This window comes from Ascaphus truei, chromosome 11 (assembly GCF_040206685.1).
Source record: "Ascaphus truei isolate aAscTru1 chromosome 11, aAscTru1.hap1, whole genome shotgun sequence".
Classification (NCBI taxonomy): Eukaryota; Metazoa; Chordata; class Amphibia; order Anura; family Ascaphidae; genus Ascaphus; species Ascaphus truei.
Window position 1 is genome coordinate 7,505,842 of NC_134493.1, and position 18,378 is coordinate 7,524,219.

The 18,378-nt window shown below is 45.5% G+C and overlaps 2 protein-coding genes across 3 annotated transcripts in view; one reads left to right on the top strand and one right to left on the bottom strand.

Annotated features, from left to right (window-relative positions):
- The window catches only part of AXIN1 (axin 1), a 124,609-nt gene that overhangs the window by 18,418 nt on the left and 87,813 nt on the right, over positions 1-18,378 (bottom strand). For both annotated transcript variants that reach the window (XM_075565232.1, XM_075565231.1), the window contains exons 5-8: positions 17,159-17,296; positions 13,600-14,153; positions 2,857-3,033; positions 1,992-2,237 (exon numbers count right to left, since the gene is read on the bottom strand). In XM_075565232.1, the coding sequence (XP_075421347.1) occupies positions 1,992-2,237; positions 2,857-3,033; positions 13,600-14,153; positions 17,159-17,296 (1,115 nt within the window). The remainder of the gene's footprint in view (positions 1-1,991; positions 2,238-2,856; positions 3,034-13,599; positions 14,154-17,158; positions 17,297-18,378) is intronic.
- Positions 3,483-12,058, top strand: LOC142463016 (uncharacterized). Its single transcript, XM_075565209.1, has 3 exons — positions 3,483-3,514; positions 5,662-6,539; positions 11,994-12,058. The coding sequence occupies exons 1-3, from the start codon at positions 3,483-3,485 to the stop codon at positions 12,056-12,058; spliced, it is 975 nt and encodes a 324-aa protein (XP_075421324.1).

Here is an 18,378-nt window from a genome sequence, read left to right on the forward strand (position 1 = left end):
GGTTTCCTGCTGTTTTAGTCAGTAAACAATAAGACTGGTTCTTTTAGAGGCAGAATCGTATAACTTAGTTGCTAGAGATTCAAGGTCTCTTTTGATAACAGACAATGAATAAGCTATGTATTCAGACAGTGCCTGTATTGGGAGAATCACGTCCCAAAATCATTCCACTAATATGTCCTGCCCCTAAATCACACCTCTAATCCAAGCCACGCCCAAGCCACAACCAGGTTAAACCTATGTTACGCCTTTAACCAAACCCCTCTGTTTCCCTGTATAAAAATCATAACCCTATGCTTAATAAACTGAGACAAGGGAATTTGAAATCTGGCTTCTGTTACGTTTCTTTTCCTTCGTTTTCCTTCGTTTTCTGGGCCCGTGATATCATCAAAATCGGAGATAACAAGTGTCAGTGCGTGAAAAGCTTCCCGGGGGAGTCTGCTGCACGGTGCAGATGTGTGTATCCAGTCACAGAAGCCTAGGCAGGGAAAATGTTTCCTTTCAAACGGCATACTCTCAAAGGGGATTACAGGCACCAAAAATAATAAAGACTCATACTAGAGCATGGGTGCTCAACTCCATTGTGGAATATGTTGTAAAAACCTTTCATAGACAATTTAAAAATAAGGGTTACTAGCTCACACTCTTGGGAAATCTGCACTTCAGTTAAAGCCAGGGATGTAAAAAATCCGAAATGTAACCCCATGCGTCATTCTGCTGCAGCACAGCACTGACGAGCAGTTACTGTCGCGACTGGCAACAGTGCTCCCCAGCATCCTTTGCTAGTGCGACCGCAAAGCAGGATAGGTCGTGTTGTGACCAGCTGTGGCAGTGACTGACAGGTCAGTCAGTGCTTAGTGTAGGGGATGGGAGGGGGGTATTAAATTGGTGAGTTTGTAGGTGCGACGCAGAATGCTCCAGGACTCTTCCCATCCCTGCTCTCAATTCAGACAGTGAAACCGGGGAAGGAGCTTACTGTATGTCAGTGTGTGTGTGTGCGTGTATGTGTGCGTGTATGTGTATGTCAGTGTGTGTGTGTGTGTGTGTGTGTGTGTGTGTGTGTGTGTGTGTGTGTCAGTGTGCCAGACGGGTTTAAATGAAATTGTAAGACTAAAGACAGAAGAGAACAGTTATGTTCAAGGAGACAAAACGGTATAGCAGAGACATTTAATTATTTTGCTGAAGGTAAAGGGGGAGGGACCACTGTTCGAGAACATAAATATTAAGGGGGTTAACATTTCAGACATGATACGGATGGGGAAAAAAAAATAAGTTTGTAAAAGATTTCTTGAAACCCTGCACATGGGAATAAGACATTACTCTGGTACGGGTAAGTGAAGACAGCACGAGTCTGATACAATCATTGCATTCTTCTCAAAAGCTTGAAAAAGCAATCCCGATGTTTTTACCCAAGCATCCCCTTCTCCCCCAACCATTGGCCTTTGTGACGTGGGATATTTAAACTGCCATTATGTTTCCTCTGGAGGGAACTGAAATGTTGGTAATTTCACTGGTAAGTATCTCGGAAATAAAAAACAAAAAAGCGAGGTTCACCTCTGGGGAGGGACTCCCTGGTTCCCTTTTTGTTTGGGGGGGTGGCGTTAGCGGAAGGTGTTTTTGTTTACTTTTGCAACTCTAATAAGCATTACTAAGTGGAACTGCATGTTTAAATTTCCCCTCCGCAATGCTGAATGTGACTGTTAGGTAATTATTAAAAGTTCAGTTTCTCTTGGAAATATACACTTACATAGTTACATAGTACACTGATATCATAAGACATCTAGAATGCTCAATATATACAACCACTCCTTGCTATTTTAAGAGGATTCAAATATTTACTTTAGAAAAAATACTTTAAGAAGTTCTGGATATTCTGGGAAAAGATTGATATATTTTGATGTAAAGTATGCAATCAGGATTAACTGTCTTGTAGAAAACAAGTAAATCAGCTTAAGTAAGCAAGGATCCCAACCCAATATAGTATTAATTGATACCTCTGTTTCGGGGGCATTTTTCCAGCCCTTTTCTCCTCCTCTTCAAGGCGTCGACGTGCTTCTTCCAGCTGTGTGAGCGGATTAGGGGCAGGATTGGGAGGCATTGTGGGGTCTTGGATAAAAGGATGTGAGGGCTGTACCACGTTACGAAGTTGAGCACTGACCCAAGGGTGGACTGCTCCGGGCCTCTCAATGGAAAGTGGTCTAGGCACATCATGAGTAAGCTGCTTCTTGGCACCTGATGAGCTGTATGCACAGAATACATATATAAAATAAAAAAACGCAAATAAATAAAAATGCAATGAGCAGGACAGATGTCTACATTTATTAACATATTTTAATTAAAATACCAGGTTTTGAGAAAAAGTGTATATTAAGATTTACATATTTTTCCAATATTACGTTAGTAGCACATGAAATTATTATATATATTAAATCTAAATGAAATTGTTTCAAATTATCAAAAAATAACAGTGATTTCCGTATACTTTTCTTTCTTTCTTTAGCTTAAATAAGTACATTTAAAGCTGCCTTCCAAGCAGAACAATATATGGCCCTTTATTCTGAAGGGATCAAAAATAATGAGCGTAAACATCAACTGAACTGTGTCGGTGCTATTAAACTACAGAGCTGAAAGAACTTCTAAAAGCTACATAAAACACATTTGTGTTATTCTAATAATGCAGGCCAAAACTAGATTATTCTAAAGATTTCTCATGAAATTGGAAATAAAAGTGCCAGGTGACACGTAAATAAATAATAAATATTTCTAACCTCAGTTTGCAGCCAGACAGTACCCTATAATGCTAAATGTGTGTGAGTTGTATATGAATTATTTGCAAAAGTAGACAGTCTTCAACCTCACCTATGGACTGTTTTCTTATGCCTGTTTATCTCCTTCTCTCCCTCCATTATCCACTGCATGATTTTCTGGTGTCTCTCTGCGTCCTCAGGAACAATTGACATTTCATAGTTTGCACCTTCGCTCTTTCCTGAATCCACTTTCTTGGCATTTCTTTTGGAAAGCATACTTAATTTTCCGCTGGGGATAAAAGACAGGGAATGTATATTCCACTACAAGTTAACGAGACAGAAGCCCTTACCCATGTATATCTGACATGAGGGAGAGGAATGGTCTCTTTTTTATGTGATATAATCACATTATTTTAACGATTCCAATCTGATCATTTAAATACAAATAGCCGTGTTAGTCAAGTTACAATAGTGCAGAGTAAATGAGTACTTCAGTATTGGGTGATACTATATAAAATTTTAGTCCTAATAAAAAAGGTAAGACAAGCTTTCGAGAGTTCTACTCTCTTCCTCATTGCAGACCTGAAGAAGAGTAAAACTCTCAAAAGCTCGTCTTATATCAATTGTTAGTCCAGATAAAAAAAAGGTGTCACCTACTGTAATGTTCAAGTATTCATTTACTCTGCACAATCTGATAAAATAATTTATGTTTTATAGTTAGCATATGTAGGATTAAAGATGCAGTTCTCTTCACCTGGACAGAACAAATAGTACAGATATGTTTACATATATATATATATATATATATATATATATACATATATACATATATACATATATATATATATAGACCGGAGCATGTATGTAAAGTGAAAATGTACTTAAAGTGAAGCACTACCTTTTTTCCACTTTACAATGCATGTACTGTACTGCAATCATCAAATATGTGCATAACTGATGTAAATAACGCATTTGTAACCAAAATAAATACAGTAGGCTTTATTCAAATAAAATGAATGGGAGCAGCAAGGAGGTGAGAGGCACGCACGCGGGTCAGTACTGTATAGCAACTCTCTCCTTCTCGCAGTCTCTCTCTCTCTCTCTTTCTCAGTCAGTCTCTTTCTCAGTCACACACTATCACACTCAGTCACACACTATCACACTCAGTCACACACTATCACTCAGTCACACACCGTCACTCAGTCACACACTGTCACTCAGACACACACACACACACACACACACACACACACACACACACACACACACACACACACACACACACACACACACGCACGCAAAGATTGCAGCAGATCTTCTCCTTCCCCTCACTGCTGTTCCGTAGTTAACATCACATGCAAAGCTTCGCAGAGCTCGGAGGAGGGAGGAGGAGGGAGGAGGGGGGAAAAGGAGGAGAGCAGAGCAAGCAGAGTCACGGGCGGAATCACTGATTCACCTGCTGCTTTATGGAGCGTGAGTGCAGGGGGAACGGAGACAGATGGGAGGGGGAACGGAGACAGATGGGAGGGGGAACGGAGACAGATGGGAGGGGGAACGGAGACAGATGGGAGGGGGAACGGAGACAGATGGGAAGGCAGAGGGAACAGGGAGATCGAGAGCACCATAATAAAGACAAGCATGAAGGAGGTTGCAGGAGTGTTGAGGTGCGCACGCCGATCCCCTGGTGTCCGTACTCGCGAAGCACGCGTACGTACACAGGGGTAAGGCCTTGCTCCCGCTGCCTACTACAGCGTCCGCCGCTCGCACGAGAGCCCTCCCCACAATGGCGCCGGGCCCGCTGCGAGGAGGGGCCGCAGCGCTCGCGCGAGAGCTACTACTGCTCTCAATAGAATTGAGAGCAGGACTCGCGTCGAGCGATTAGGCACGCCCCCCGGCGGTTCAGCCAATGAGGGCGAACCTGCCGGGTGACGTCATGGCCGCGCCACCGTCACTCCTCCGCCACGCCCCCCCCCCCGGTCTCTCCTCCTGCAGTGAGCTGCAGACCGGGGATTCGGCTGAACGCGCCGCCAAAAGCGCAGGCGCGCGTTACAGCGGAGAGACCGGGGCCTTAGCCTAAGGTGCAACTAAAAATAAATGTACGTACTTGTGAGAGTACGTAAAACGGGGTATGCCTGTATATGTATATATATGTATCAGTACCGTGTTAGCCGAGCTTCAATAATCAAAAAATAAATAGATGATACCGTTCTGTGGCTAACGAAATGCTTTTATTTGTGCGAGCTTTCGAGATACACTGATCTCTTCTTCCGGCGATGTTACAAGCTGTGACCATGCAGCAAGCTTAAGCCTATAGGGAACCATGTTAAAAATGGTTATTGAGGCAAAAAGTGACACTGTGTGCTCATTTGCATGTCATTTCCCAGAATCCCTTGCTGCAGTGGAAGTGCTGTATGCTGGGTGATAATGGGGAAAGGCGGGGTTGCAGACCTGCCTAAGACATGCAGATGAGCATACAGCTATATTTGCATATTTGCTTTCCTGTGGAGGGTTTTTGTCACTTTTTTCACTCACCATAACGTAACTCAGTATTATGGTTTATATATATATATACCATGTTAAAAATGGTTTTTGAAGCAAAAAGTGGCACTGTGTGCTCATTTGCATGTCATTTCCCCGAATCCCTTGCTGCAGTGGAAGTGCTGTGTGCTGGGTGATAATGGTGAAAGGCAGGGTTGCAGACCTGCCTAAGACATGCAAATGAGCATACAGTTGTATTTACATTTGCATATTTGCTTTGCTGTGGAGGGTTTTTGTCACTTTTTTTTACTCACCATAACTTAACTCAGTATGGTAAACCCCATCCTTTAGCTTCTATGCATACCCAGTTAACCAACCCCACACTGATGAGACCCATTAAGGTTGAAACAGCTCCCAGCGGCCTCACCCCCACTGCCAGCACCAGCAGCGGCGGCCCCAGCTCCAACCCTGGAGCTGGGAGCAGCAGCAACAGGATAATCCCCCGCCTGGAACCCTGGATGAGGCAGACGGTGGTGATGCAGCTGAGGGAGGTCGACGGACAGCGCCCTCTATTGGACGCTGAGACCTTTGCCAAGGAGCTGGTGAGCAAAGCAGGCTTTACTCCCGACGAGATCCTGAGCATCCAGGACCTCAGGGGTGGCCTGTTTTTCGTCACCTTCGCCACTGCGGGAGCCTGCAGGAGGTACTGGGAGGCTTTCCAGACCCTGGAACAGGAGGTCCCCTTCTCAGAGTTCGACGTGAACTGCCCTATCCAGAGGGACGAGAGGAGGATCACTGTGACGGTGAGGAACCCCCATATCCCTGGAAAGGATATTGCTACCTTTCTGCGGCGCTCTTGCACCGTGGTGAAGGAGCCGAGCAGGATCAAGGACAAGTTGGGGTACTGGGTGGGAAAGTGGAGCATGGTAGTTCGCTTGTGGCCAAATCCAGAAGCGGCAGATCGGCTGCACCACCTCCCTCCCAGTTTTTCACTTGCGGGCAGCTCAGGGAGGATCTTTTACCCTGACCAGCCCCAGACCTGCGGTAATTGCGGGAACCTGGGGCATCAGTGGAAACAGTGCACCCTGAAAGCCTGCAGAAACTGCAAGAACACCGGACACGAAACTAAGGATTGTCCCCGCCAGAAAACCTGCGACCTGTGCGGAGAGACAACCCACATGTTCCGGGACTGCCAGCTGAGGGTCAGGAGCTACGCAGAGGCCGCGGCGAAAGGCGCAACACCGGGCGCGCCCCTGACAGCAACCCGGAAGGCAGCCAAGAAGCCCCCTGCAAACCAACCTGTAAAGGCACAAGGGGGTAAGTATCAGAAGGAGCAAAGGGAAAAGGAGGCCACCCAAGCAGCGCCCGCTGCGGCTCTGGAGCCCGCTGCCCCTTCAGTAGCAGCCCCCACCCCACCCCTTCCCACCCTCACCCCTGCAGCAACACTCCCTCCCACACCCACTGCTGCTGCAACCCCCACCCTCCCTGGAAGCTGAACTGCGCACTGCTGGAAAGGGAGGAGATCATGGAGGAGCTGAGAACAGCATACACAGCATGGAAAGAAGAAAAGGCCTGTTTCCCCAGCACTGCAGAGTGGTGGGAATTCACGAAGATAAGGATCCGCTGCTTCCTGCAGGCAAAGGGCAGACGCCTGGCGTGTGAGAGGAAGGGGGAGTTCGAGGGCCTGCATCGCAAGCTGCAGTCCCTGCATGACCTCAAACGCTGCGGATGGAACGTGAATGACGACCTGGAGGAAACCAAGGAGAGCCTGCAAAAGCACTTTGAGGAGGAATCCAGACGAATCATCTTCCGTTCCAAGGTGAAGAACCTTGAGTGGGGGGAGAAATGCAATGCCTTCTTCTTCAAGAAACTCCACTCTGCCCACATGCCCCTGAGGGAGCTGCGAGACAAAGATGGCAACGTGCAGCAGGGGAAGGAGGAAGTCGTGAAAGATTTCTATGAAGACCTCTACTCCCCAAAAGCATCAGACCGAGACCAGGCTGACAAATTCCTGTCAGGGATTACAAACACCATCGACCCGGCAGGAAAAGCAGCCATGAACGCCCCCCTGACGCTGGAGGAGCTCCACGCTGCAACCAAATCCTTTAAGACGGGTAGGACGCCGGGCGGAGATGGTATCCCAGCTGAGTTATACACGAAGCTGTGGGACCTGATCGGCCCGGACCTGCTCGAGCTTTACAGGGAACTGGAAGCAGAAGGTAGGATGCCCCCAACACTGAGGGAAGGAATGCTGACGCTCTTGTACAAACGGAAGGGGGAGAGGTGCGACCTCAAGAACTGGCGTCCCATCTCGCTCCTGAACGCGGACTACAAGATCCTAGCAAAAGTCCTAGCGAATAGACTGAAGGTCATCAGCCAGATCATCCACCCAGACCAGACGTGCGGCATCACCGGACGCAGGATCGCAGACAGCCTCGCCCTAATCAGAGACGCAGTCCACTACATCAAAGATCGCCGTGTACACGCGGCCCTGTTCACCCTTGATCAGGAGAAGGCCTTCGACCGTGTCTCCCATGATTTCATGGGCAGGGTGCTTCGTGAGTATGGGATGGGGGAGATGTTCTGTTCTTATGTTAACCTGATGTACCTTGACATTTGCAGTGTGGCGATCGTGAACGAATGGAAGACTAACCCCTTCCCTGTCCTCTCAGGGGTTAGGCAGGGCTGCCCTCTTTCACCTCTCCTTTTTGTCTGTTGTATAGAGCTCTTCGCCCAGTGCATCAGACGAGACGCAGAGATCAGAGGGATCGTCGTGCCAGGACCCCAGAGACGCGAAGTGAAGTGCTCGCTCTACATGGATGACGTCACCATCTTCTGCGCAGATAGCCGGTCGGTGAAGACGCTGGTCCAGACGTGCGAGGATTTCGGGAAAGCTTCAGGAGCAAAAGTCAACTGTGGGAAGTCAGAGACCAAGCTATTTGGGCTTTGGAACCTGACTGCCGACCCCCTCCCCTTCCCCATCAGAGCAGGCCTCATTCAAATCCTTGGAGTCTGGTTTGGTGTGGGGAGCGAGGCCGCTGCCCTGAAGAGCTGGAACGAGAGGCTGAACAAGGTGAAGCAGAAGATCGGATTGTGGCGCCTCAGACCCCTCACCATTGAGGGGAAAAAGCTGGTGCTGCTGAACGAGATCCTCCCTGTCCTGCAGTACGTGGCCCAGGCATATCCGCCTTCGACCAGAACCTGCCAGGAGATCTCCATGGCAGTGTTCTGCTTTGTCTGGGGGGCCAAGTTTGAGAGGGGAAAGCGCGAGGTGATGTACAAAGAGCCGCACAAGGGGGGTAGAGGAATCCCCGACATCCCCACTATGCTGCGCGCCTTCTTTGTAAGCAACTGCGTGCGGATCACCCTAAGAGACTGCGACAAAGATTCCTCTGGCTACTCCATGTCCCGCCTCCTACTCCTGCCGCTCTGGAGAGCACTGGGGTGGGACAAGTGGGACAGCTCCATCCCTTACAGCTGGCGCACACCCTGGTTCTACAAGGACGTGAAGAAGTTTGTGAGGTAGAACAATCTGGAGGGAGTAAAACCAGACCTGTGGAAGCCCAAGGTCATCTACAAAATGATCAGGGCTAAAGACATCATGGAATCGGTCCCAGGTCTCCACCCCGACACCTTTGGAACGGTTTGGAGGAATGTGGCATCGAAAAGACTAATGAACAAACACAAAGACATTGCTTGGCAGGCCATACACGGGGGACTCCCTGTGAATGCGGACAAGTACCAGAGTAAACTCAGCCTCGTGAGGCACTGCCCCAGGTGCAACCCAGTGGAGGAAAGCATCATACACCTCTTCTGGAACTGCCCCTTTGCGCAGGCCTTGCTGCGCGCGCTGGACACCGACTTAAAGGACTGTATACCGAGGAAGTGCGTCACGTACTACTCTGTGTTCCACGGACTTTTCACAGGAACACACACAGAGGACGCAATCGAAGCCGGTTGGCGTCTAATGTGCTGTTTCAAGGACGTTTTACTATTCGCCAGTGAACGTTTGATCAAGGGGAAGAAGAGGATGTCGGTACAGGACTGTCGCAGGCTGCTCCACAGCCTGCTCAAGAACTATTCCATCTTTGACGGCCCTGAGGAGGAGGACTAAACACCCCCCTCCCCACCCCCCCCTTACTCCCCCGCCCCAAAAGTTTTTCTGTGCAATAAAGTTAGAGATAATGTGTGTATGATATGTCATGTCTGTGGTGCGGTGCATACGTATAAATGCACTGCACCGCCGCGTTTGTCACAGTTTTTTTTACTTTTGGGGAAACCATTAATAAAAATGTATGTGAGTTGTGTGGGATATTCACTGCGCCGTTGTTAACGTCGCGGTTTTTTTTCCGTTTGGAAAATGATTTATGTACTGTTATAATCTTGTTGTAAAGATTCGCTGCATAATAAAAGAATTTTCAAAACAAAAGCTGTCTGTGGGTGGTTTTCTGGGTATGCACTGTAACCCTGGCTGTGCTCAAAGCTGTGACCATGCAGCAAGCTTAAGCCTATAGAGAACCATGTTAAAAATGGTTTTTGAAGCAAAAAGTGGCACTGTGTGCTCATTTGCATGTAATTTCCCAGAATCCCTTGCTGCAGTGGAAGTGCTGTGTGCTAATGGTGAAAAGCAGGGTTGCAGACCTGCCTAAGACATGCAAATGAGCATACAGTTGTACACACACACACACACACACACACACACACACACACACACACACACACACACACACACACACACACACACACACACACAGAATTTCTGAAAGCGTCTTATGTGGTTATGTCTGTATGTGTCTCCTTGTGTCCCTAGTGGCAATCCCATTGGACCTTGGGCCAGGCCAATGACATTGCTCCCTTGGCCCGCCCGCCCCCGCACACCTCTCATTGGCCTGAGGCGGAGTGACGGGCCAAAGGAGAGACGGAGACACACACACACACCCCCCCCCCACGCTCTCTGCGGCTCTCCCCTCACATAGGCCGCTCCCCCAGCTGACCATCCCCGAGAGCGCTCCCCACGGCTCTCACCACCCATAGGCCACTCCCTCACCCGGCGCTCTCCCTCATTGCCCTTTGGCCCCCCCGCCCCTCCCTGCCCTTTGGCCCCCCTCCACCCCTCCCTGCCCTTTGCCCCCCCCCCACCCCTCCCTGCCCTTTGCCCCCACCCCTCCCTGCCCTTTGCCCCCCCGCCCCTCCCTGCCCTTTGCCCCCCCGCCCCTCCCTGCCCTTTGCCCCCCCGCCTCTCCCTGCCCTTTGCCCCCCCCCACCCCTCCCTGCCCTTTGCCCCCCCCCCCACCCCTCCCTGCCCTTTGCAACCCCCACCCCTCCCTGCCCTTTGCCCCCCCACCCCTCCCTGCCCTTTGCCCCCCCGCCCCTCCCTGCCCTTTGCCCCCCCACCCCTTCCTGCCCTTTGCCCCTCCCTGCCCTTTGCCCCCCCTGCCCTTTGCCCCCCCGCCCCTTCCTGCTCTTTGCCCCCCCCACCCCTCCCTGCCCTTTGCCCCTCCCTGCCCTTTGCCCCCCCGCCCTTTGCCCTCCCCACCCTTCTACACCCCTTTGCCCCCCCCCCCCGCCCTTCCACTCCATGCCCCCTGCCCTTCCACGCCCGGGCATATCAGCTAATATATATATATATATATATATATATATATATATATATATATATATATATATATATATATACATATACATACACACATATATTTAGGTCTGCAACCCTGTCTTTCCCATTATCACCCAGCATACAGCGCTTCCACTGCAGCAAGGGATTCTGGGAAATGACATGCAAATGAGCACTCAGTGCCACCTTTTGTCTCAAGCTCGTATTACACAAGCAGATCCTCAAGCCAATGCATGCTGTTTTAAACACAGCTTTTAGACAGAGGCTGGGATGAGATGCAAAGCCATTAAACCCACTCACAGACATGTTTCAACCTTGATGGGTATCATCAGTGTGAGGTTGGTTGTAATGGCTAAGCTGGTTTAAAACAGCATGCATTGGCTTGAGGATCTGTTTGTGTAATACGAGCTTGAGACAAAAGGTGGCACTGAGTGCTCATTTGCATGTAATTTCCCAGAATCCCTTGCTGCAGTGGAAGCGCTGTATGCTGGGCGATAATGGGGAAAGACAGGGTTGCAGACCTGTCTAAGACATGCAAATGAACATACAGTAATATTTACAGTTGCTTTATGCTTTACTGTGGAGGGTTTTTGTCACTTTTTTTACCCACCATAACCTTAATAATTGTGGTGATTACATATATATACACATATATATACACATATATATACACATATATATACATACATATACACACATATATATATACATATACATACATACACACATATACATATACACACACAACTACTGTCTCTATACGGTCTTCCTACCAACCAATTAGATTGTAAGCTCTTCGGAGCAGGGACTCCTTTTCCTAAATGTTACTTTTTTTGTCTGAAGCACTTCTTACCTTTATGTGTTATTTGTACTATTTGTTATTTATATGATTGTCACGTGTATAACTGCTGTGAAGGGCTACTGGATGTACATTAATGGCACTATACGCACACACTCTATATAAATAAAAGGAGGGAGATTCTGTTTTATGAGGGTTACAATGGATGAATGATGTAGTTTTTAAATAAATCAAGATTTGTAACATTTTTTATGTTTTGTAAATGGTTTGAAAATAAAATTTGGAAAGGGGATTTGATTATCATTTAGTTGATTTGATTAACATTTACTTAATTAATACTTTGCTTTGTATTTTACAGATTCACAGTTGTCAGCAAATATGGAACATGGTCAGACTTCTTCCAGCAGCAGGATGACAGAATAACTTTTTTATAGCCTTACATGTTCTAGAAGCTGCACGGCAGCCACAACATTCATGTTAAAAGAATCAGTGATTCTTTAATATAATGTATATTATAAAGGTAGCCTTGCTTGGATAAAAAACACATCTCTGGTACTTGGCAAAGGTAAGGGAAAAAAAGGTAAGGCTGGGATTAAACCCTTACTCTAGACTGAAAACAAGACAAGTGGAATATTTTGGTGGAGGAAGTGATAATAAGCAGCAGAAATTGCCATGTGAACACTATACTGCAGGGATTTGGATTTTTATAAATAAATACAAAAATATATATACATATTTAATATAAATGGAGCAGTTCCTTGCTTTTACAGCAATGCAATTATCGAAGCTAAAGACTCATCCGTTCTCCAGTGCTCGATCGGCAACGATCCTGCTTCCCAGGGCATGCAATATGGCTGCCTATTTAAAAGAGGAAGTGATAGAGCTTCCAAAATAGCAAGCCAAATATGCTTAATACTTAAAATGACAGCGATAGAAAAAAGTATTATCCAATACTACACAACTGATTTATTAAGAACAAAACATATAGGATTTTGATTATAATGCTGCTTTAATATACTATTTTGTGCGGAAACTGTGCCTTAAAGAGTTTTCCAATCCATTTAACTTCTGGATTAGGCAGTAACACACTGCATGCCTCACAGATATCTCTAAATGTAAAGATTTACTCACAAGCAGATGACAATACTTATTCAACATTAAGTCTTCTCTAATCTATATATTATCCCTCCCCAGTCAAATGACTGAAGCTACCTACCTCCGTGTTGTTAACATTTAGAGGGAGCCACAAGAAGTGCTGTATACATTTGCAATAATTCATAATGTAACCTGTCAATTGTCTAGGATGGAAATTTTTTTAATGCTAAGGGAACCCATTGCTTCTCATTTTTCCTATTGATTGTTAACAGGGAGTGCTCTCTATCCTTGGAAATATTTTAATGTATTGATGGTGGCAAAAGATAGCACTATACAGGCATACCCCGCATTAACGTACGCAATGGGACCGGAGCATGTATGTAAAGCGAAAATGTACTTAAAGTGAAGCACTACCTTTTCCCACTTATCGATGCATGTACTGTACTGCAATCGTTATATACGTGCATAACTGATGTAAATAACGCATTTGTAACAGGCTCTACAGTCTCCCCGCTTGCGCACAGCTTCGGTACAGGTAGGGAGCCGGTATTGCTGTTCAGGACGTGATGACATGCGCATGCGTGAGCTGCCGTTTGCCTATTGGGCGATATGTACTTACTCGCGAGTGTACTTAAAGTGAGTGTACTTAAAGCAGGGTATGCCTGTACTAAACATTGCTAGCAGCCATTGATTTAAACATTTAAAAAAAAAAAATCTATGCTGCTCAAGTTTCTTTATAATTTTTTCCTGGCTTTCATTTTATATTGGAAGTATACAGCATTTATACGTTATTTAACGAAAATCTTCTAAAGTATCATCATATTTTCAAAGAAAACTCAGTTTATTATAATGTCTTCTATTACACTCACCTGTAGCCCAGAGAATCCATAGGATTAGGAGCCATACCCATGCTCTCTGCATAATTGCGGGATTTGGTTGCATAGTTATGCGAGTCTACATTCCAAGCATAGTTACTCTGTACTCTTTGAGTAGCTTCAGCTTCTATTTGCTCTTTAGGCTTCACCCCACTATGGTGATGAACATGGTGGTAGACATGCTTATGATGATACATATTAGCCGTGTCTAGTTTTGATCCTGACTTGGCTAAATGCTTGCCATGTCCTGTTTGTATTGTTCCTGTTGATCCAGGAAGTGCTTTGCTCAAGTGGCCACCATCTGGTGAACGTGGCTTTGGTGAATGGCGTCCAGGTCCTGGCGACTGGCAACCTGGTGTTTTCATGACACGCTGCACATGTTCATCAAGAATGGATTCTGGATTTTCCTCATGGGCATCTCGGATCTGCATTCCAACATAACCCATTTCCGAATATCGATAATTAAAGTGCATTGGCTGGCTTGAAGGCAACTTGTGGCTAACCACTGAAGGTCCAGAGGAGACATCTGCATCATCTCCCTCTTCATCCTTTAAGGTAAACAAAACAATTTTACTTTTCTTTAAACTTACTGCAACTAGCTACAAGATTATTGTCTTATAAAGCCCAGTCTTATTTGACCAAGTATTATTTCTTTTCATCCTAATCACAATCTACTTTGAAACCTCCAAGAGTTTTCAATTTCAGAAGGCTTCTTAAATTTAAAAATCGTGAATTTTCAAGAAAGTATTGAACAAACCAGCCTGTTACTAAAGCTGTGGAATCACTATGTAATTTGTTTTAATTTACGTGCTATCCCTTAAATTAGTATCTAATAAAAGTGGTATGCATTGAATATTGTGAGTTATTAGTGGTAAGTGTTTTTTGGGGAAAGGCGTTTATGGCTTACATTTTAAAAAAACAATCTTAAACACCGTGTAACAATCATGAAATTGTTAGCAAAAATGATGTTGCAAAGTTAAGCTGTGTTTAAAGGGGTTAAAAAAGACCCATGCTCTTTCAGTCTGATTTATTTTATTATATGGTCTTGAAGTTGTCTTATCCTGTTTGGCAAATCCATTTGAAATACTACATTCGAAGCCACCGGGTGGTGTCATGAATTTAAAATCTGATAGAATAAAAAAAGGACAAAAGACAGACAACCATAATTTTTATTATGGACCCATGATATGGGTGGTTTTTCAAACATGTTTTCCCTGTGGAATTCTGGAGTTACTGAGCTACTAACAATGACATAAAAGCAGCAAAAATAAATGTTAAATAAATTAGTAAAGATTTGACCCATCAATTGTAAAACACCATGAAAAATCAGCTCAGAATATTCCTACAAGAAAAATAACTCTGAGGCTACTAAATGTCATCAATACAATTATTGTGTTGATTGTATTCTTTGACGTAAGAATGCTTGAGCCTATAACAACCCATTGCTAGTTTGCATTATTTTCACCAATAAGAAATACTAACCCCCAACCCATTAAAAAAATTATATACTTTTTTAACCCATGGATTGCATTTGACTATTTTTCTCTCTTGAAGGCTTCAATAACTCTTCAGAACTCTCATTACCCAGTTATTTCTTTTTTATTCTTCAGGCAGCTTTACTCCACATTTTAATAGTCAAGTATACCCAGCATTAGCAAAAAATAGCTGCAATCAGTGCTTGCAACTTGAATAAGTCCATGTCAAAAAAACGTACTCTATTCTTTAATTAAACGATAATAATAATAGTTTATATTCTGCTGAAGTTATTGATTTGAAGGATAGATAACAGAGATTTGTCATAAATAGAACCTTTTCAGGTTGGGCTAAAGTGAGAGTGGAGTACCTAAAGGATCGGTACTGGGACCCCTGCTTTTTAACTTGTTTATTAATGACCTTGAGGTTGGCATAGAAAGCAAAGTCTCCACCTAAGCTGATGACACTAAATTGTGCAAGGTAGTAGAATCAGAACAGGATATAATTTCTCTCCAGAAGGACTTGGAGAGACTGTAAACTTGGACAGGTAAATGGCAGTTGAGGTTGAATACAGATAAATGTAAGGTTATGCATTTGGGAAGCAAGAATAAACAGGTGACTTACAAATTAAATGGGGGAAAAAAATAGGTGAATCCCTTGATGGGGAAGGCTTTAGGCCGAGGCCCCGCTGCCTCAGTCAATTGACTGCTTCCTGCGGTCTGTAGGGAGCGGGGGGGGGGGAGTGTGGTTTGAGCAGAGGGTCCGTTCGTCCATCCCACCCCCCGTCGGTCTGTCCACCCCCCCCCTGGGTCCGCACCCCCCCTCACACACAAAACACACACACTTCCCCCCCCCCTACCTTTTGGAGGTGGGGGAAGCTCACTCCAGCCCCCAGTGCTGATAGGCCCACCAGCGCACCACGTGACGCGTCACCGCTCGGGATCGCAATCCTCTTGCATCCCCTGGCGGCTGACGTGTCACAGCGCGTAGTGAGCCTCATCGGAAGGAGGCAGCGGGGACAGACAGGTAGGAGGTAAGGGGCTGGTGGCGCGCGCGGCCGTTCGCAGCGGGTCCTCAGCCTTAGGAGTGCTTGTAGACAGCAGGCTTAGCAATAATGCCCAATGTCATGCATCAAACGGGCAATGGATGGAAGGGAAGTAAACATAATTATGCAACTGTACAAAGCATTAGTAAGACCACAACTTGAAAATGGAGTACAATTTTGGAGACCGCTCCATAAAAAAAAGACATTATGGAAATAGAAAAAGTGCAGAGAAAAGCCACCAAATGAATAAAAGGGATGGAAAATCTCACCGATGAGGAGAGGCTAGCTAATTTAGATATGTTTAGATCAAAAGAGAGGTGCCTACGAAGGGCTATAATAACTATACTGTATACAAAGACGTCAATACAAGGAGCTTTCAAAAGAAGTATTCATCCCAAGAGCAGTACAAATTACACATCGTCATCCCTTAAGGTTGGAGGAAAGGAGATTTCACCAGCAACAAAGGAAAGCGTTCTTTACAGTAAGGGCAGTTAAAATGTGGCATTCATTACCCATGGAGACTGTGATGGCAGATACAATAGATTTGTTCAAAAAAAGGTTGGACATCTTTTAGAAAGTAAAGGTATACAGGGATATACCAAATAAGTAAATATTGGAAGGATGTTGATCCAGGGAGAAATCTGATAGTCATTAATTGGACTAAGGACGGAATTTATTTTTCTCCTTATAAGATATCATTGGATCATGTTTCACTGGGGCTTTTTGTTTGCCTTCCTCTGGATCAAAATACTGTAAATACAAATATAGGAAAAGTATCTGTCGTCTAAATTTAGCATAAGTTGAACTTAATGGACATATCTCTTTCTTCAACCTCATCTACTATGTAACTATAATATACCTGTAGCAAGCACAATACAGCAGTGCCATAATTATGTACATGGTAACAATAGTTTGTGTGTAATTATACACTGTGGTAGTGTTTGTGAATGTATGTCGCAAGTTAATGAAACCATTTGTACTTTATGAAAATGGCAGCTAGAAAGTGGGGATTTATCAACAAAATGAGTTACTTACAGCTCTAACACGTTTCAGACGTTCTTCTAATTTTTGTTCTGCTTCTCGGTCTTTTAGGACTCCCTCTAATCGGCTTATTAGCTCAGCAGCAAACTTTTCTGGATCAACATGGATATCCTTTGGCATGTGATATGTACGCTGGGGAACATGAAAAAAAAAATATTAAAGCTTGAAATGAGAAACAGTATTTTAGAAAATATTCTGAAATGTGCGGGATATATTGAACTTGGTGAAGACAAACAGACTTTAGGAAAGCACAATATAAAAGTAAACAAAAATCAAAGAAAAAAACGGAAATTTCCCGCCTGAGGTGCAACCCAATTGAGGGCTTAGGTAGGCACAGTGCCAAGCAATGGATAAAAAGTTTGATTATGTTATTTTATTGTAATGTCTATTTTGTTAAAAAAAAAATATATATTTTTGAGTGATTCTCAATTGGCAAATGCAAGGGGTGGGGCAGGAGGGGTTAAGCCCTTTATCACATTAGTGGCTTAGCCACTAAGGGCATGAAGGGGGGATTGTAAGCTCTTCGGGGCATTGACTCCTTTTCCTAAATGTCACATATCTGAAGCACTTCACATCATGTGTTATTTGGGAATTAGTCTAGAGGGAGGGGGGTGCGGGTAGTTTTGTCGGGAGTGCGTAATTTAGTCCGGTCTATCCTGCCCCATGATGATGTAGATCAGGGGTGCACAAACTATTCGCACTGCACCCTCCTGCCTGCTCGCCCCGGTGCTCGCGCCCCCCCCCTACCGTCCTTTCCTGCGTGCGGGGTCATGTGACGTCACGCCATGACCCCGAGGTGTCATTTGACACCGCGTCGCCGAAGACCCGGCTGGCAGCATGTCAGTAAGTTACAGAGGCCTCACGCATCCCCCGGCATTTAATTTAAATGCCGTAGGGAAGAGCGCAGGGCCCCTGTAAATGCCCGTGCCCCCCCCCCCACAAAATCTCCCGTTCCCCCTGGAGGGCGCACCCCCCAGTATGCGCATCTATGTCAAGAGGTACTACTATAGGACCATATTTGGTCATCTACGCCATCAAGGGAGTTGGTGAGGCCCATATTCGTGCATCTACATCACCAACGGGCAGGACAGACAAGCGGCAATCCCAGGACTGCTTTTTAAAAATGATTTTAGTTTTAACAGGTGTGAGATATTAATTTCAGTTCCAGGGACCCCCGCCTCCAGAGGTACAGAGCTGGTAGCTGCTTCGTAATG